We start from the raw sequence: 21,407 nt of genomic DNA, 5'->3' as shown, positions 1-21,407 counted from the left end.
TTTTTCAGCCGTTATAGTCATCGTCCTCCTTCTAGAGCACCCAGAAGTGTTTATTCTGTGGCCAGTACTGCGAAAACTGGTCGTAGTGCTCGCAGCACTACGAAACGTGGAGCTAAAATTGAAACAATGTCAGCCCCAAATCCTTTCTGTCCAAATGTTAAAGGTGTTTGTTGTTTAATGTTGCTGTTAAATTTGGGCATCATCCTGGTGACATTGGGTTTTGTTATAGTGGTGCAATTATATGAGCCATTTTATGTGTGGTAAGTAATATTAAATAGTAGTAAATGTGGAAATCTCCTTTATAATCCTTAAGAACTGCGCAAATATATTGGGTGTATGACTTAAAAATGCGAGATTTTTTCAAATGTTTAGCTTTTATCATGAAACACTTGTACAATGTAAATTTGTTCAAAGTATTGGCCATTGTTAGCTATGACCTTTCCCCATCTTTCTGGCAACATATGGATTCCGAGCCAAAAGAACTGCTCATCTTTTGAGGCCAAGAACGAATCCAGCCAATTTCGGATACTCTGTTCAGAGAGACCGTTCTACATCGATCGAAATAAATAGTATTCGGACGGGGTAAGGACTATAAGGCGTGTGAGGCAAAACTTCCCAACAACTTTGTCACGATGGAAAATTAAAGATTCATATTCTGGTCGTTTTTCGGCCAACACTCGCTTCAAACGAATCAGTTGAGGTCGGTACCGGTTCCATGTGATAGTCTGTCTAGATTTCAGCAGCTAATAATTGATAGGACACTTTTCGTTCCACAAAGTACAGATCATTACCTTAGCTCCATGGATATTTGGATTTTGTGGCGATTCGGCTGGTCGGCCGAGCTTCACATACGATCTCTTATGCTTCGTAATGGACACATTTTTCATCGCAAGTAATGACTCGGTGCAATAATAACACAAAATCGTCTTTCAAGATCTCTCGGCTTCAATTCGTATGATACCCAATTGCACTGCTTTTGGATGATTCCTGCTGCTAGCAAACGTTTTGAAAATGCTGATTGAGTAGTAGATTCCAATGATTTTGAAAGTTGAGTTTGACAATAATCTTCATGGAGTAATGCCTCCAATTCTTATTCCGTGTCAAAATCACCACTTCTGAACAGCAAAACCCATCTCTCGCACGTTGAAACTAGGGATGCCAAACGGGACTGTGTTTTACAAATCCCGGAATTCGAGATTTTAGAAATGTAAATTCCGGGATTTTTCGGGACTTCGATTTTAGTTAAACGTCAAAAACATCAAATTCAACAATAAAAACTATTAATTTCATTAATATATTTAAGTAAAAATATAACAAATCAAAAACTAATGCATTAAATTAAAATAAATGGTCCATGATTTCCCCTAGCTCCATACAATTGTCCACCGGAGTACTGTTTGAGCAGTCATAAATATCTTGATTATGCGGCAATCCTTATACTGTAAAGTACTGCGGAAATCGGGCTACATTTGCTCCTAGTCCCCTTCAGAAAATAACTTGAACATAAATTTCGTAAAAGTGTAAATTGTGTAAAAGCCTGTCAATGCAAGGGAGACGTGCAGCTCCCTAGCGAGATTAGTATTATAAATATGCTGAAATTTTGTTTTCTAAGTATTTTGGGTGCTTCAAAAATCTTCCTAAAATATCAAAAATCTCATAATATTTCGGGATTTGTTAATCCCGAAAAATCCCGGTATTCTTTTTCACAAATCCCGGGATTCGGGAAATCCCGATACCGAAAAATCCCGGGATTTCGGGATTGGCATCCCTAGTTGAAACCGATGAAACACATTCATCCTAAGCTTTGGTGAGTAATCGGTGTGCTTCTGCAGGGCTACATTTGCTCCTAGTCCCCTTCAGAAAATAACTTGAACATAAATTTCGTAAAAGTGTAAATTGTGTAAAAGCCTGTCAATGCAAGGGAGACGTGCAGCTCCCTAGCGAGATTAGTATTATAAATATGCTGAAATTTTGTTTTCTAAGTATTTTGGGTGCTTCAAAAATCTTCCTAAAATATCAAAAATCTCATAATATTTCGGGATTTGTTAATCCCGAAAAATCCCGGTATTCTTTTTCACAAATCCCGGGATTCGGGAAATCCCGATACCGAAAAATCCCGGGATTTCGGGATTGGCATCCCTAGTTGAAACCGATGAAACACATTCATCCTAAGCTTTGGTGAGTAATCGGTGTGCTTCTGCAGCACTTTTTTTCAAATTAAAGAAGTAAAGCAAAACTTCCCGCATATGACGCTTTGTTGGCACAAAATTCGATATTTTCGTTTACATCCGTACATCAGCAATATAATTGCCGATAGTATCATAGTATCTCCAGGTCCACACATATATTTTAGTTACACTGTCGAATATTTCACATTCAAAGACGCCCAACATTCATATACAAGTTTAGATGAGTTAAACATACCAATTATTTATTTATTAAATATCAGGTCGAATATCGGTACCTGTGCCACTTCGTCTAAAGAAAATCCTAACTCCAAACTCCTCTATATAGACACAATTTCTTTTTGAACGATCCGTGAAAATCCACATCCAGTCAGCCGTAAGGAAGCGGCCCTACTAATCTCTTGGTTAGACAAAGAATCCAAACTTTATTCTAAAGGATAGTTCAATTATCAATGCTGTTTGGGAGGTTTTGTAAAGCTTCCAAAATTCCAGAATAGTTACCTTTCGTTCTAAGCTTAACTGGCGTGTTGTTTACTCCCTCTTAATTGGAAGATTATTTCCAAGACTCCTCATGCTTACCGTTCTTAATATAATTTCCAGCCTCTGAGATATGATTGCATGATGAGTAGATGATACCTGAACTGCAACGTCATACTCAGATCCTGGAAGTACTTAATAGCTTATAAATGGATCATAAAGACAACAAATGTTGTCTCTCTATTAATTTATTTACAGACACAGCATTAGTTGTCTTTATGATCCATTAGAAGTATTAAAAACTTCCAGGAACGATGTATGATGTTGGGCTGGTATATATAGGCCCAATTTTCAAAGGGGTATCCCAATGGGTAAATTCCCATCTATATTTCAGGCGGAAATTAACGCCATCCTTATATGCTCTAACGAATGTTTGAGACGGAGAGTTAGGAATAATAGGATAGTTATGTCGGATAGCCAAGCTGCTCTTAGAGCCTTATCTTCATATGAAGTAAGGTCGGGTGTTGTTATGGACTGCTGGACATAATTGAATGATCTCGGCACACGCAATTAACTTACCTTGTGCTGGGCACCTGGTCATGAAGGCAATGCTGGTAATGAACGTGCTAATTGTTTGGCCAATAGAGGTGCCCGACGCCCATTCATAGGACCTGAACCGTTCTTTGGCATCCCACGTGGATACACTATGGAACGAATTCGTTCTTGGGTTGAATCGGAATTTTCCCGATTTTGGAACAACCTACCAGGTCTTAGACAGTCCAAAAGGTTTATTACTCTGTCCAAACGTAGATCTCAATTGTTGCTATCGCTCGGAAAGGGTGAATTGAGATTAACTACTGGATTATTCACAGGACACTGTGGCTTTAGGTATCACCAATTTACTTTAGGTAATGTTGCGAATGAGCAGTGTAGGTTTTGTGAACTTCAATCTGAAACCTCTGAACATATTCCATGCGACTGCCCAATGCTGGCAATACGCAGAACAAGATGGCTCGGAAGGGCCTTTATGGCCCCAGGAGAAGTAATTGATCTCTCATCTAATAGAATAAATAGCTTTATACACAGCCTAAATCTGACATGATGAAACTTTAAGGCTGCACAAAAGATCCTGTGGGTCGTAGTGCTTGAGGCCTCGCTAATAATAATAAATAATGATGTTGCAGTGCAGGTATCATCTACTCATCATGAAATCCTGTCTCTGAGACTGAAAATGATACTAAGAACGGCAAGCGCGAGGAGTCTTTGTAGCAATTTTTGTATGATAAACTTAGAAAATATTAAGGACTTCCAGGATCGATTTTTGATGTTGCAGTAGTGGTGTTCTCTCTTTATTTTTTTTTGTTGTCCATCTTTGTTAATGATTTTAAATAAGTTTAAACACTTATTCTAATTCAATGACTTTAACGACTACTCCGAAGATATGTGATGTTTTGGTTGTAAATCATGCATCATTTTTAAATACTAAATTAAGACACTTGACTAAAGTTCACACTATTTAATTAATATTGCTGATTACAGACTTATGGTTTTTTATATTGAAATTTATCAAAACATTAATTTTTCTTAATTAAATTTAAATCTCCTTTCTTTATCTTGCAGGATTCTTGGCATAATATTTTTAATATTCGGATTTTTAACCTTAATCGGTTGCATGGTCTATTGTGTTTATGTGTGCCGAGATGCAAAGACGCCATCGCAAGTGCGCAACGAGGATCTCTATTGGACCAGACATTGGCAAAAGAATATCGGTTATACACCGCAAGAAATCAACTATAAAGCCGATAAATATGATGCCTATTCGGATCGTTATTCGGTTAGCAAAATGAGTGGCAAATATTCGGATAGAGAAAGTAATCGCTACTAAAAACCGTGAAACCCCCTCTAAAAAAGCCCAATAGCAACGAAACTCAAAACGAATGGAAATGAAATTAATCGAATAAAAACTATATGCATGCATATTAATTATAAAAAAAAAACATATTCAAAACGAATTGTATTTAAACGTACCTGCTGCAAGTGACTTGCTAGTTCGTATGTTTTCTTTTCTTTCACACACAGCCTAGTTGTAAGTTTTAATTATTATTTAAACTATAAAATTATTAATTAACGACTAATTTAAAGTTAAGTTATTAAAAGTGATATATAAATCGCTTGAAAAACAAACAAAAAAACATGAAAATGCCATAATAACCAGTAATCGAAGGAATTTCTAAAATTCGATTATAAACTACAAGTTCTTAAATAAATAAATATTACATAGTTTTAAACTATAGTACTACAAAACAATAGTCAAGTAATCAATTAAATTATTTGAAAATAACGAAATAAATAAATTAATAAATAACCCTTGTAAAAATATATATAAACGTATTAATGGAAACATTAATTTTATTTTAAATGAAATTACAAATAGACCCAGTCAACCACAAATCACAAGTGAAATTTTTAAAATACACTGTAACATAAAATAAACTTGTTATACTGTGTATGTGAATGGAATTATTTTATAAAGTAATTTTAATTTTAATCTTTTTTTATTTAATCAAGTAAACTAAAAAATAATTGTTAATTAGAATTAGAATTTTAATATTAATACCGTTATTGATTGATTTTTAAATGTAAAATTGTAAATAACCTTGAATAAAATAAACAACATGTAATAAAATGAAATAATAAAATAAACAAACAAATTATTTGAGTATTTTTATTTTTAAAAGTAACGTTTTACGAAAGCTTTTTGTAGCATGTGTTTGTGTTTAAATGAAATCCACAGATTACACAGATATGAAACCACTTTTCAATGGTTGTGGTTTGCAGAGCTAGAGAAAAAATACAATTTTCAATAGCCAATGAGTGTGATATATATTTGTCCCTCTTTCCAAACCACAACCATTTTCTTTTGTTAGTTTGCCATATTACTGGCACCAGCTATTCATATCTGTGTAATCTGTGATGAAAGCTTTGATACTTTAATGTGAGTTACCAGACTACACTAAAACTTGCCAAATTGCTAAATTTAAATTTACTAAAATTCTATTTCAGAATAAAACCCGACCTACACTGATTAAATGAGAATAAAATTTTTTTATAATTTCAACAAGTTATTTTCGGAAGAATGGATCGATCACCATGAAATTATGTCGTGTGATCTATGTCTATATGCAAGTTATTTCTGTTGAATTTTATGTGTATAGCTTGTTAAAGTGATTTTCGGAAGCGGGCCTCATATGGGAGCTATGACTAATTATGTACCGATCATCATAAAATTACGTGACACGAATTCCGTATATATAAAACTTATTAGTAACCTATAAATTCCAATTTCTGGAGGACATTTGTATGGGGTCTAGATGAAATAATGGACTGATTTTAGAAAGTTTCAATAGACTTCGTCCTCGGGCTGAAACTAATATATGTACCAAATTTGATCGAAATAACAATCTGTACTTTGCGCACAAGGTTTACATGGACAGCCAGCCAGCCAGACTCAGAAAGTTATTCCGAGACGATAAACGTCAAAGATTACTTTTTAAAAATGAATGTTTAAAAATCCAAAAAAAGCTTCTAAATGTCACACGCAGTCCATTTTGGTGTTTGTAGAGGTTTTTTGGACTTCTTTAAATAGAAGAGAGTTTGCAGATTAATTAACACTAAAAACCGAGAAAATAAAACTACCAAACTAAAATAAGTGATCCAATAAGTGTGAACTAGAGTTCTATAGTTGAAACAAAAAGTCGACTTTTCGAACTTCGTCTTTCTTCAATATATTTTCGACTTTTTAAAATTTTCTAAGAGTCGACCTTTCGACTTTTGATTTATAAAAAGTGGACTATATTCGGCTATGCCAAATCTTATATACTCTTCACCAAATTATACTTCAAAATACAAATTTTAAATACTTTTAGGTAAACAAAATTAATTTTTTTTCCAAAGTTGTTTTTTTTAATTTTTTGGAAACATTTTTTTTTCGAATTTTTTTAAATTTTAAAAAATATAGTTTGTTTTTTTTTTTTGGTGAAAAAAATGGGGTTAAAATATATTTTTTTCCGAATTTGACCCATTGTAGGTCCAACTTACTATGGTCTTATATACGTCGTTGCAAAGGTCTTTGAAATATCTATCATTAGATATCCATATTGTCTATATTAATGACTTAGTAATCCAGATATAGGTAAAAAATAGGTTTTTTCCTCATATCTCAGTCATTTGTGGACCGATTTTGCTGATTTTAAATAGGAAACTTCTCGAAAGCATGTTCGGCAGAATTATTGAAAATTGTGAACCCGAAGATATCTGGGGTCTGCAGAAAATTGATTTCAACAGACAGACAGACAGACGATCAACACAGCAATCACTGCTGCTACAACAACAACAACAGACGATATCTATAAGGATCCAGAATATATGTACTTTATAGGGTCGGAAAATTATTTTGCTGAAATTACAAACGGAATGACAAATTTATATATACCCTTCTCACGAAGGTATATATAAGGGTATAATAACGTTTTTTTTTGTTAAAATTTCATTCCGCATACGTTATTTTGATTCTAGAATTTTTATTGAATAATAACAACAGGAATACAACGGTTAAAGGCAAATAAAATCAAGACTCAGGCAATTAAAAATGATTATTAAACGTGGCAAATTGCTAGAAATTAAAAATAAACATAAATAAAACCCGTTTACCAACACTATTAAATAACAAAGTTTAACCAGCAGCTGATTTCGTAACAAACAAGGTGGCAACAACATGTTTGCAAATAAATCTTGTTTTCTTTTTTTGGAAGAATTTGGGGGTGGAAGATGGAGCAATAAACAGTGATGTCAAGTGTTGTATTTAATTATCGATTTTTGGAACAAATCAAGATCCCAGTAACAGGTTTTATTTTTACGCCCTGGTTATACCTGATAAATTTTTATTATGATAAACTTCAAAATGGTTGTCTAGATAAATAATTAACAGGTATAGTCTCCATTTATTGCTTCGTTATGATAAAATTGTTATTGCTTTTGCACAGACAACTTTGTCTTGACAACAAACGTCATTAATTGGTATGATAAATATTTGTCAAGTATAGACAGGGTTTATAATTTTTTTTTCTGTTAATATTCCTATTTTCTGTATTGCCGGATATCAGCCGGGTGAAGGGACTTTAAAATCGTATCGAACACCGGCTTCGCTAAAATCACTTTTGCTGTACATCAACATTTTCTGAAATATGTACATACTGTCATATACATAAATTCAAAAAGGTATTTTTGGTTCACAATGTTAATAAACAGTACCATATTATATATCATATAAAAGCTATTTTGAAGCACTATTCAATGATACCCATAACGATTATATCATTTTCTAAATATATAAGAAATTTACTATTATATGTATTGACTTTAAATTCCTATAACTGCTTAACTAAAAGAGAGCAGCCAAAAATTTTAACGTTTTTGTGCTTCTAATTATGAGAGCTATTAACACCAACAAAATTATTAAAATGCAAGTTGTTACGATGATCTTGATTTATGCTTAAATCATCTGTCAATAAATATTTACAGATGATTTAATTATCATTATAAATTACATACTCTAATTTCTAATTTTTGTATGTAAATAAAAAATGTTCGTATTATATTTAAAATCGTGTAAGCATCACTGTTTTCAATCACAAAGAAAACGCAAAGTGTCAGGCAAAACACAGATAAACAACTTGTAATGTTTTTATTATTTTTGTTTTTGTTTAAACCTTTGTTTGTTGACTTTTCACTATTCTCTTGTACCTCATTCGTTGTGGTTCTCTGTTGTGTTCAGTTGTTCGCTTCGCAGATAGTTGTACGTACTTATTATCAATAGGAATAATAATAAAAAAAAACTTATTTCTAATTAGTGAAAAATCGTGTTTTGTGATTTTAATTTAGGAAATGTGTGTTAGGATTTTTTAATGAACAATTATTTGTAGCAGTATAATTTTGTGTAAACAATGGTCTCGTTGGAATTAAGTATTTTAACCTTAAATGTTTGGTAAGTTTTTTTTTTTTGTTATAACTTATAGGAATACATACCTAAAATAAAGATGTATCCAATGTATGTGGTAGAAAGATTGCGCGCCCCTTACCCCCTACAGGGGACTTTGATATTGAAGTTAATGCGGAAGAGTTAATTTCTGGTTCAAGTGTGCATACATTGGATAAATTTTAATTCAATTATTGTTAGAAATAAGGAAAAGTCATGGTTATTTGTTTTGAGGTTTAAATGAATTTATTTGTTTACTATTTTTCAGGGGCATACCTTTTGTATCCGCTGATAGAGCGGAGCGTATGCAAAATATTGGCAAGGAGTTGGCTAGTGGCAAATATGATATTGTATCACTGCAGGAGGTGTGGACAGAGAAAGACAGTGTCAATTTGCAGGAGCTAACCAAGGCAGTGCTACCATATGCTCATTATTTCTATAGGTAATAATGGTTAATGGAATTTTTTTAATTAACTATCTATATTTATATAATGTTTATTATCTATGAAGTGGTGTGATTGGAGCTGGCTTATTGGTTTTATCAAAATATCCCATTGTTACTAGTTTGTTTCATTCATGGACCGTCAATGGCTATTGCCATCGTATACAACATGCTGATTGGTTTGGTGGCAAGGGTGTGGGCATGTGTAGAATACGAGTTGGTGATCTCTATGTACACGTTTACAATGCTCATGTATGTATTATATACGAAACAAAATAAAAATAAATACTATTGTCTGTTTTTTAATATAAAACAGTACACAATATGTACTTATTTTACTTATCATTTGTATTGTTTTATTTATATATTTTGCATGTACCTATTTTTACTTTAATATTTTGTTTTGTTTATCCCTATTACAGTTACATGCTGAATATAATATTAAAAATGATGATTACAAGACACATCGTGTCATACAAGCATTTGATACTGCTCAATTTATAGAGGCTACTCGCTGGGATGCGGCCGTACAAGTATTGGCCGGCGATTTAAATACTAAACCAACTGATATTTCTTACAAGTGAGTTGAATAAATATAAATTTATTTAAAAAAATGTTTAAAAATAACATGAATATTAAAATTGTGCCATAGAAAATGATAAGATTATAGTAAATTCTGTTTTGTCTGGAAAACAAAGGCATACACAAAGTAACAGTATTCATCAAAAATCTTTGTTTTAAACAAAAAAAAGTATTTTGTTATCATAAAGCCTTTTATTCACTGAAGAAAACTTTTTCCAACTTATTTTATTTAAAAATAATGTTTCTTTCTAAAAGTATTTTTTAAGTTTTTAACAAAAATTTTGTAGTAAAAAAACATTATTTTTTACGATAAAAGCCAATACGATTTTTACAAAACAAAAAACTGTTTAAATAAAAAAGATTTTAAGGAAATAGTTTTACTCTTCATTGTGCACTCTTTTCTCAAAATCTCCAATAAAAACAATTTTTTAAAGAAATTTTTGGTTTCAAAAAATTGTAGCCAAAAATTTTTTTCTCGAAAAAAAAATTTTAACGTAGAGTTTAAAATTTTTTTTAAAAAAAGCTATTTGACAAAATATTTGGAAATTTTCTTTTTAAAAAGCTCTTCCTTGAAAATAGCTTTTTTCAAAAAAATTTTTTAACCAAAAAATGGAAAAAAAATATTTCTCCAAAAAGCTTTTTTCAAGGAAGAGCTTTTTAAAAAGAAAATTTCCAAATATTTTGTCAAATAGCTTTTTTTAAAAAAAATTTTAAACCAAAAAAAAATCCTAAAAAAACCCAAAAAGCTTTTTTCATGGAAGAGCTTTTTTAAAAAGAAAATTTCCAAATACATATTCTCTCATAGCTTTTTAACAAAAAATTTTAACCAAAAAAAAAAACATTTTCATCAAAAAGCTTTTTTCTAAAAAACTTTCCAAATATTTCTAAAAATTTTAATTTTTCAATTAAGAATATTTTTTTGTCAAAAGGATTTTTCATTAAAAAAAACTTTTTCAAAAAAAAAATTTTGTGAAACCAAAAATTATCCAAAACTAAAAAAATAATTTTTAACAAAAAGTTTTTCAAAAAAAAAATTATCAAAAAGCTTTTTTTAAATCTTTAATTAAAAAAAAACATTTTTAAAAACAAAATTTCTAAGAAATCATTTTTCTGAAAGAAATTGTTAACCAAAACGTTTTCGACAAAATAACTTTTTAACCAAATATCTTTTTTCAATAAAAAATTTTTCTAAAAGAATTATTTTTAACAAAAAACTTTCCATAACAAAAGAATATTTCATCCCCTCTATATAAAATATTTGTTAATATTTCTTTAAACATTTCTTCTCTTGCCTCCTTACAGGGTTCTACTCTACACCTCCCAAATGAAAGACACTTGCAACTCCGACACAATATCGACCAATGAAAGCAAACAAAATTCGTACACCTCCAAAAAAGTTCTAGCTCGTAATCCCCTCGGTTTTCGCATCGATCATATATTCCTACGTAGTTCGGACAAGATAAAAACTTCTATATTAGAATACAAATTACCTCTGCCGGATCGGGTGCCTGGACAAAAATTCAGCTATTCAGATCATGAGGGTGTACAGGTGCGTTTAAGACTGCAGCAGAAACAAGATGGTGATACCTGTTCCATACGGCATATAAATGCCTGCATCGAAGGAGAAGATGCCGGAGAAGACGAAAATGAAGACACTATGCGTGATGTTAAATTAACACCACCCCAGACACCAGTTATAACTAATGGCCACTCAGTTGTAGCAGAAGATGAATGTCCCAGTGATGAGCCTAGATTACCCAAAAATTTAGCCATTATTAAAGAGTCCATAGCATTGTGTGAAGAACATTTGAAGAAATTGAAAACAGATCGTATTATTTACTTTACAATTGCTGCAATTCTATTGGCTTGCCTCATAGTGATGGCAGAGTTTCCGGTGCCTGTTGGCTATAAGACTTTATATTTATTGCTCAAGCTTTTGGTATTTGCCATTATACTCTTCTGTACATTTATGGGTTCCATTTGGAATCTAATGGAACGTAATGGTACTTTATCGGGTAAAACGTCTATGGAGATTAAATTGCAAACATCTCAGTATGTGAACTTGAAACGAGATTGACCACAATTGTTGACCATTATTATTAATGGTAGTGGTGTGCCATCATTAACAGCAGTCAGTAGTAAAAGTAGTAGTACTATGTCGATGAACCCAGATCCTTCCATAATGATACCACCATTAAGTAAAGCTCAATAAGCATTTAATATTTAAATCAAAATATCTCTTTTCCAAGTAAACAATCTATACAATATTTAAAATGATTTCCTTTTAAAAAATATCCTTCTACTTATGTATAATAAAATTATGTCCTGTTGCTTTTGTTCATTCCTATACTATTTGAATGTGCTTAATTAGTTTAGTTTGTTTTCTTTTTATTACTTGTTATGTTTCATTATCGCTTATACAAGTAAACGATTTATTTAGTTTTAAATAAGTTTAATATTAATGTGTATTTCAATTAAAATTAAATTTCAAAATAAAGTGCAATTTTGTTTTCAGTCAAGTGAAATTCTTTTCATATTAGTTTCATTTAAATTTAAGTGAAAATAATACATATTAATTATCTCTTAAGTTAATTATGCAATTATTATAATTCAATTTATATAAATTATCAATAAATATTTGTTATCAATAACGTACATATACAACAATACATATACAATAAATATATACAACTTATATTGAACTTAGCCAGTATGTATATTAAAATTGAACTTTGTTCAATAAAATCTAATATAGTAAATTAAAAATTGTGCCTGTACCTTTATATTGTATTCTATATACTATTTATAGTATGTAGAGAAGTAATGTGAATGTAAGTAAATTCAATTAGGATAAAGGCTGCATTCATAAATGCAGTAATACAGGCATGTCACAGTATTCCCTTCCGATCGAAAGTGGAATTAATTCTGTATTTTGCTTCTTCAGAAAAACTAAAACGAAAATTTCTTTCGGAATGAAACCACTTTCAGTGTAATTGATATTTCTTTGTAATTATTTGTTTTCCAAAATATTTAATGAGTTTCTGTACCAAAAATTTCACTTTTGCTTTACTGCCTGTTTCTGTAAATGCGAACGACATTTTCTTTCGTATTTTAGTATATTGAAAACAACAAAAAAATGTAAATTTATTTGTTGTTTTCAATTTGCAATACTAAAGAAAACGTTCGTTCGCATTTAGATAAACAGGCATTATATATCAATATGGGTGATTTCACGTCAAGTGAACCAACTTTTAAAATCGATGTCTTCCGATCGGGATGAAATTTACACCAGGGTTAGACCTACTGGATAGTAATTCAGACACAATTCAACAAGATCGGTCTAGAACTCTCTGAGTTAGAGGGGGTCAAAATTTGACATTTTGGCCAAACATGTGATTTTTCACATCCATGTAACTTATTACCTATTGTTCTTAGCAAAATGTGTCTAACCTTGGTGTAAATTTCATCCCGATCGGAAGACATCGATTCTAAAAGTTGGTTCACTTGACGTGAAATCCCCCATATATATAAAAATGAAATGGTCCATGTATGTAATGTCATCACGTGAGAACGACTGGAGCGATTTGGCTGATTTTTTTTTTATTCGATTCAAAATTTTCAGGAGATGGTTTGTAAAGAAAAAAATTCAAAAATTCCGGGTAAAACTCGTAAATTCTTTTTTTTGTGAGTCCAGTCAACTGTAATAAAAAAGCTCCCTAAAGTATGCAGTACAAATTTTGATATTGTATTTGCAAATTAATAAGAACTGGCTGGTGTGCGTGGGTTGTAGAAACTTGAAGAACTAACATTAGTAAATGCTAAAAAACATAGTCAAATTAAAAGAGTTAGAATGTCGATCAATCATAACACATTCTAAAATTTAATCATTAAAATTTTTGATCTGTTGGCCATTATATTGCAAACCTGCTCAATTCTAAAGACGTTTGGGGCAAAGTAATGAGAGGTATTATTTAACCTATGCGGGATTTTTTCAAATGTTTAGCTTTTATTTTGAAACATTTGTACAATATATATTAATTCATTCATCAATGGCCAATACCATTGTTAGCTTTGAACTTTTCCCAACTTTCTGGCAACATATGGATTCTGAGCCAAATTTAGTGAGGTCAAGAACGAATCAAGCCAAGATACTCTGTTGCAAAGTGAAGTGTATCCCAGAGAGAGCGTTCTGTATCTATCTGGACTATAAAGCGAATGAGACAAAACTTCCCAACCACTTCATTCTAAATACTTTTTAGAAGGTATTGCAACATGTAGTAGATCGTTGTCATGATGGAATGTTACGGTTTCCTGTCTGGCCGCTTATTCTGAGCATTTTTTGGACAATGGTGGCATCAAGCGAATCAGTTCAATTCGGTACTGGTTCCCTGTGATGGACTGGCCAGATTTTAGTAGCTCATAATAGATAGGACCTTTTTGCTCCTACCAAATACAGACCACTACATTATCGCCATGGATATTTGGCACGTTCGACCTCTTATGCATCGGGTTATCGTAATGGACCCATTTTTCATTAAGCATCAAGGCTCCTAAACCATAGGTAAACATTAATCTATGCCTTAAACAATTATCCCAAAGAATTAAAGAAAACTCAACTTGTTTTTGTATAGAAAGTGTTTTTATTTTATTTACTTTTTTCAAAATTCAAATAAATAAACGATTCAATTACAAGAAACAAAAGCAGACGACCCTTAAAAATAAATTGTACCCTCTAAAGAGAGCAATCAATACGTACGTAAACATAAGTACCCTGTAATTAATTATGTAGCGTTTGGCGTGAAAACAAAACAAAATTAAGTAAAAATAGTGATAAAGTATAGCAATTATTTGCTTGTCGTATTATATTTAAACTTGAGACAAACGAAAAATGCTTAGAAAATACTTTCGATGAAAATGGACAAAGACGATATTATCAAAGTTAATTCATTATATGTATGTATTGTATTTTATGTATATAGGTATATATAAGTAAATTTAAACAGCCGATTCTTTTAAATCATCATCAGCTGGATCACATGCGGCAGCTGCCGACATACCCACACCCATGGCATTCAATAGATTTGAGACGGGCCCGGCACCACCTATCTGTGATTTATAGCTGTCCATCATATTCTTCAATGTGTTCACATTGATATTGATGGGTTCAAAGTCTTCGATGTCATCAAAATCATCCTCAGCGGTGGCCTTAGCGGCAGGACCCTTAGGTTTCTTAGCATTTGGCGTAGAGAAACTTTGTCCAATTGTGGTTTTGGCCAATTCACGATCCATTTGATCCATATAGGCTTTAATGTCGGCATCTATATGCTTTTCAGCATCTGCCATGGCGGCAAAATTACGCTCCATATCATCTTCATCCTCGTAATCACTCATTTCCGAATTTGAATCCCATTTGTCTTCGGGTATGACAAAATCTAAAAAGCTTTTTACCTGTGTGGTAAAACTTTCATCCGCATCCGAGGTATTAATGGATTGATTCAAATTCACGGGATTCTTGCGACACGCCTGACGCATTGAATTATTTTTCTTAACTTTAGCCTTGAAATCGGCTCTATTGGCAAAGCGACCAGCAGAGGCTGTTTCCTCGTCGGTACTATCATCGTCTGAGTCACGTTCTATGCCCTCGAAAGCGGATTGTTTTTCCAAGAACTCGGCTATATTTTTAGTGAATTCTTCAGCATTTATATCACCATTTGATTTGTAAAGTTTCTTGGGTCCATAACGTTCTGCTAGCATGGCATCTAGTTGTTCGGCGCTAATGTTGAGCCAGTCATCAGAATCACTAGGCTGGGGTAAAAAAAAATTAGATAAACATTTGTTTTTATTAGCCGGCAGCTCTTTTAAGGCAAATGAAAAGCGAATAAAACAATTTTTTTTTGGAAATAACCAGTATGAACAATTAAGAGTGCTATATTTAGCTATTAAATACCCTTCACCAAAGCATACTTTAAGATAAATACAAAGTTTTAGATGAAAAAATGGTAAACAAAAAAATGTTGGTAAAAAAGGCTAGATATTACGAAATAAAATAAAAAAAATGAAATAAAACAAAATAAAATCCAAAAAAAAATCAAATAAAAAGAAACTAAAATAAGTTGGTTCTACCATGGGGGAAAATAATATTTGGGAAACATGCGAAAAATAGGTAAAACAAGTAAGAGAGCTATATTCGGCTGTGCCGAATCTTATAAACCCTTCACCAAATTATACTTCGAAATACAAATTACAAATATTTTTAGGTAAACAAATTTTTTTTTTTCAAAAGTTGTTTTTTCCATTTTTTGTAAAAAAAAAAATTTCGAATTGTTATTTGAATTTTTTTTAAATTTAAATTTTTTTTTTTCAATTTTTTTTTTGTGGAAAAAAATTCGGGTTAAAATTTTTAATTTATTTTTTAAAATTTAAATCATTAGGTATCCATATTATCTATATTAATGACATAGTAATCCAGATATAGGTCAAAAATCGAGGTTGTCCTGGTTTTTTCCTCATATCTCAGCCATTTGTGGACCGATTTTGCTGATTTGAAATAGGAAACTTCTCGAAAGCATGTCTGACAGAATTATTGAAGATTTGGATCCCGAAGATATCTGGGGTCTTCAGAAAATTGATTTCAACAGACTTCTATAAGGATCCAGAATATCAGATCCAGAAATAAAGGCAGTCGTGGTTTTGTGTTTATATCTGAGCCATTTATGGGCCGATTTTATGAACTTTAAGTAGCAACAGTACCGGAACTATAACCGATATATTGATGTACCAAGCATTTGGTAAGTTGGGGGCTACGGAAAGTTTCAACTGAAAGATGGACTTGACTATATCAACTCCGCTATCTATGTATAACGATCAAGAATATACATATATACTTTATCGGGTCGCAAATGTAAAATGTGGAAATTACAAAAGTTCTTAATTCCATTTTCGAAATGAAAATAATTTTTATCTCTTATCCATTCCGTTTATAAATTCATTTATAGGCTTATTCCTTGGTACTTAAAAAAATATTGAATTCATCTCTTTGAAAATACTTTCTTTATAGCATTAATTCCCTATTGAACCATTAAAATGTTCTTGAATTCAAATCCAATACAAAATAGCTGTAAAAATTCATTCAATGATTAAATTTTTTGTTAATTCAAATCTATTTTTGTTATAATCCAATTTAAATGTGTGGAAATGTGTTATGATTTAAATGTGTGGAAATATTTAAAAAAAAAATATATGTATTTGTAATAGAATGTGTTAGAATTGCAATTCTATTGCAATTTTCAAGGACAAGTTTAAAGTTAACTCTCTCTCACAAGTGTATTGAATTCACATAGTACTTGTTTGTGGGAAGAGATAAAAATTGTTGTTGTAGAAAATTGAGTCTTATTATTCTTTCGATGAATGAATTCTGTTCCATTATGAATAAATTCAACGACGAATTCATTACATTTAAATGTTGGGGATGGATTTATGAAAATAATGGCTGACATTATTTAGATACCAAATTAAGAATTAAGATTTTTCTACATACCCTCAAATTATTCTCCTCATCTCTTAATTCCTCTGCATTGATTTCGGTACACCTTAATAAATCCAGTATATCCTTGCCCACCAAAGGTGCTGTACGAAAACGTGTTTGATTATCTTTAAAAAACAGCTTGGCTTGTTCCAATAAACGTGTATAGTCCGCAGAACCTTCAATATTTTCGCGAAAATAACCTTTAGACTGAAGACTTCTTACGTATGCCTTCCAAGACGGTGAATTCTCTTCGTCCTTGGCATCTTTAGCCTGTGAGGCCAATATCTCAAAACCACAAGCCAACTTAATGCCCAATAAATCCTCTTTATACTCCTCACTACTGGGACTGCCTGTTAAATTCCAACCGATTTTACGATCAGGCACATAATTGCTGTGCATTATCATGGCATACAGACATTTGGTGAAACAAACATTGGTACGTACCCGTTGTTCGGGTGGAAAATAACGCATTGAACGACAGGCTTTCAAGTCTATGGGATCACGTTCACAAAAGGCTCTTACGGCTGATGAAATCAATGATGGTTGCTTCTTTAAGATCATTGCCACTCCCAAAGGTAAACGCACAATTTGGTGGTGTAAATTGCTATTATCCATCGTTTGAAATTCCTTAATTCTTGCATCAATACAATTTTGTATTTCCTTTGAAACTTTATAGAGCGTTTGATTATCTTGGATCTTTGTAAGGGCCGTTGCCACGGACATCATCTTGGCCGTATTCGAGGGTGAATTCTGTACTAAATGCATACAACCATTCGCTAAATACACTCTCTGTTCACAAGTGTCGGGATTGGCCCATTTGGGTAGAACATCAGCTGCTTCGATTAACAAAAATTCCCCATCCGAGTCAATTACTCGTGCAGTAATGTTGGGAAATTCTTTCGTTAGTTGTGTTAAAAGATAAACAATAAACCACTCGTCGGCTATGTTGTCACCGTAATGGGTGACACCATGCAAATGGGGCGGCAAAGAATCTGTTAGGTGATGAAAATAAAAAAATATTTTTGTTTTTATTGACAAACAACAATGATGCTGCTATTTTATGAATGAAAATGTACAGAAGGTATTTGTAAATCCCCATGACTTAAAACACATCAATGAAATTGAACTAAAAATAGACATTTATTTTATTGTGTTGAGGGAAAACCTATTATTTATGTTGTGTTTTTGTAACTGCGCCTATTTTCTTTGCTCTTGTATTTAATATAGGTAGTTTATAATAGATGCATGTTAATGTGTAAATTGTTTTTATTTAAATAAATGAAACCAAATTTGTTTATGGGGAATTAAAGTCGATTAAAATGATGTGAAAATTATTAAATTTTCAGTTTTGATAAAAATTACATAAAAAACAAGTAAGAGAGCTATATTCGGCTGTGCCAAATCTTATATAACCTTCACCAAATTATACTTCAAAATACAAATTTTAAAATTTTTTTTTGTTTTTTTTTCATTTTTTGAATTATTTTAAAATTATTTTTTTTTATATTTTTTTTTTTTTTAAATTAAATTTTTTTTTTGTGAAAAAAAAATTCGGATTAAAAAATATTTTTATCCGATTTTGACCCATAGTAGGTCCAACTTACTATATTCTTATATACGTCGTTGCAAAGGTCTTTGAAATATCTATCATTAGATATCCATATTGTCTATATTAATGACAGATATAGGTCAAAAATAGGTTGTCCTGGTTTTTTCCTCATATCTCAGCCATTTGTGGACCGATTTTGCTGATTTTAAATTGCAAACTTCTCGAAAGTATGTCTGACAGAATTATTGAAGATTTGGATCCCGAAGATATCTGGGGTCTTCAGAAAATTGATTTCAGTAGACAGACAGACGGACATGGCTTAATCGACTCCGCTATCTATAAGGATCCAGAATATACATATATACTTTATAGGGTCGGAAATGTAAAATGTAGAAATTACAAACGGAATAACAAACCCTTCTCACGAAGGTGAAGGGTATAATAAACTCCAATTCTTGAATAAAATGTTACTCAATCGCTATTCTAGACTATTTCGTCATACATAATAAATACATATAGATCGGAAACTCTTCTTTCAAAGACCTAACTCAGTTGTTAAAATTATCTAGTTTCCGGTCTATGCATAGGGTAACATAGAGACCAGACGTAACTGTCAAAAACCAAAGTCTGTTGTTAAAAACCTAACTCTTGTAACAACAAAATACATGATAGTCAATTCCAGCTAAAATAATTTTGTAAATATTTGATATAACTGAGCGAACATTTGATTTTAAATTAAAAACAAGTTAACATTTTAAACAGGACAATTAAAATATCTACCTACCGGCTTCTAATGATCTAATTTTTCTGGGCGTAACTAAAAAAAATCAATTGCAAACACAATTTGCTTAAGGCCAAATCAAGTTATACAGTAGGTAAATAAAACAAGCTAACAAAAAGATTTGCTTTAGGTAGATTTTTTTAAAAAAATACGTTAAATATGAAACTATACATATGTATGTATGTGTTATGAATATTTTAAATTTCATGTTTAATACATCATCCCATTTCATCATAATGACATCTTCATTGACCAAACCCCCCTGCCGTTGCTTTTTCATGCTACCATAACCAGCTAAAACTATTCAAAATGTACACAATGATTGTTTTTTTTAGCATAGGTAAATAAATACCCAAACACACATAAATATACCTAAACAAAAGCCATTAATGATGTTGCTGATGATGATGATAATAATAATGACAATCATTTTGCTTACCTTCTTGTGCATTTTTGCTGCCATTTGTTGCCTTTTCCTTTGTTGTTGACTCATCGTTCAACAAAATCTCCTGTTTTGTGCATGTACGTATACGTAATTGAAATTCATCTTTATGCCATATATACTGACGTTCCTTAACCAATTTCTCCACCGATTTCATACAATAACCCCTTACATCTTCCAATTGTTTGCGTACTTGCTGTTCACGTTCGCTTTCATCGTTGCTGGTGTTTGCATCAAGTTTAGGAAATACATAATATTCCACATAATCATCTTCTCTGACGAATTCCAAGTTGGCACCGAACATTTTATCCATTTTAATTAATAAATTCTAGGAAATCTTCAGAAACTATTCTGTGATGTTGTAGGGTCTGCAAATGAAATACAAAGAAACACGTTTCTTTTGTTTTTCTATCACTAACCAGTTGTTATTTGTTGGGTTTTTAGAACTATTTTATTTTCTTTTAGGGATTTTTAGTATAGCCTTCGTTATGTGCTATATTTGTGCTTTATATAATTATTGTTTTATTAGTTTTTTTCAGTTAATTGGCCAAAACAAAAATAAAATACACTTTTTGTATCCCTAAATAATTAGAGATTGTAGTTGTATACGTATTAGTGGTGGGTTTATATAGCTATAAATTATCGATAGCTTTTCAAAGACAGGGTTGTATAAAAAGTGTAGTTGGGAGTGTATGCTTTTTTGAATTTAACGGCTTTTATGCAGAAGATGGATTAAAAAGGCAAGGAATTTATTTTGTTAGTTCAGTAAAACAGAATATTTTATTTTTGACATTTTTTTAATAATAAATTAAAAATTGTTTTCAACAAATTAATATAGGAAACTGCACTATTTTTATAAAAAATTTAATGTTTAAAATATAAAAAACATCATTTATGAAACTGCTGTTTTATTAATTGAATAGTAATTAGACTTGTGCTGAATAGTTCATTTCAATGACCGCTCATTTTAGTTCATAGTTCAAAAATGAACTAGGTAGCTCTTCTAGTTCAATCGCTCTTTTTGACTTTTGAACTAACTATTTTTTAAAAAGAAACGAGTGATACATTTCTTATACCAAAATTGGCTCTCTGTTCTGAGCTAAAATGCTCATTGGGTTTTTAATTTGCTGTCAGCTGTAGTATAATTCGGAGAACAGATTCTATCCATTAGACCCTAATTTTTTCAGTATTATATCAGAATTCGTATAAAAAGAAACAGGAAAAACAACGAAAACACGCATTTAGTTAAGAGAGTTCATTTGAAACATTTTAGTTCATAGTTCAATACTTAACCAAGTGAGATTTGAACTAGTTCATTGAGTTCAAATAATGGCATCTTTCAATAATGTGTTCGTTCATGAACTACCCAAGTCTAATAGTAATCATATT

At 31.4% G+C, this 21,407-nt stretch overlaps 3 protein-coding genes across 4 annotated transcripts in view; 2 read left to right on the top strand and 1 right to left on the bottom strand.

Annotated features, from left to right (window-relative positions):
- The window catches only part of LOC135954984 (uncharacterized), a 223,590-nt gene extending 218,216 nt beyond the window's left edge, over window positions 1–5,374 (top strand). For both annotated transcript variants that reach the window (XM_065505252.1, XM_065505250.1), the window contains 2 exons: window positions 9–260; window positions 4,284–5,374. In XM_065505252.1, the coding sequence (XP_065361324.1) occupies window positions 9–260; window positions 4,284–4,548 (517 nt within the window). In that variant the 3' untranslated portion in view covers window positions 4,549–5,374. The remainder of the gene's footprint in view (window positions 1–8; window positions 261–4,283) is intronic.
- A 3,158-nt stretch (window positions 5,375–8,532) lies between these two features.
- On the top strand, window positions 8,533–12,246 carry nSMase (neutral sphingomyelinase). The gene is made up of 5 exons (XM_065504284.1): window positions 8,533–8,706; window positions 8,966–9,139; window positions 9,208–9,391; window positions 9,562–9,719; window positions 11,024–12,246. Exons 1-5 carry the CDS (start codon window positions 8,666–8,668, stop codon window positions 11,796–11,798), a joined length of 1,332 nt encoding a protein of 443 aa, XP_065360356.1. The 5' UTR covers window positions 8,533–8,665; the 3' UTR covers window positions 11,799–12,246.
- Window positions 12,247–14,338: 2,092 nt separating this feature from the next.
- ecd (ecdysoneless) lies at window positions 14,339–20,612 on the bottom strand. The gene is made up of 3 exons (XM_065503551.1): window positions 20,016–20,612; window positions 17,259–18,238; window positions 14,339–15,526 (listed from the first exon to the last, which is right to left on the bottom strand). Exons 1-3 carry the CDS (start codon window positions 20,329–20,331, stop codon window positions 14,717–14,719), a joined length of 2,106 nt encoding a protein of 701 aa, XP_065359623.1. The 5' UTR covers window positions 20,332–20,612; the 3' UTR covers window positions 14,339–14,716.
- Window positions 20,613–21,407: the final 795 nt, after the last annotated feature.

This window comes from Calliphora vicina, chromosome 3 (genome assembly GCF_958450345.1).
Source record: "Calliphora vicina chromosome 3, idCalVici1.1, whole genome shotgun sequence".
Lineage (NCBI taxonomy): Eukaryota > Metazoa > Arthropoda > Insecta > Diptera > Calliphoridae > Calliphora > Calliphora vicina.
This window is presented reverse-complemented; position numbering and strand designations above follow the sequence as displayed.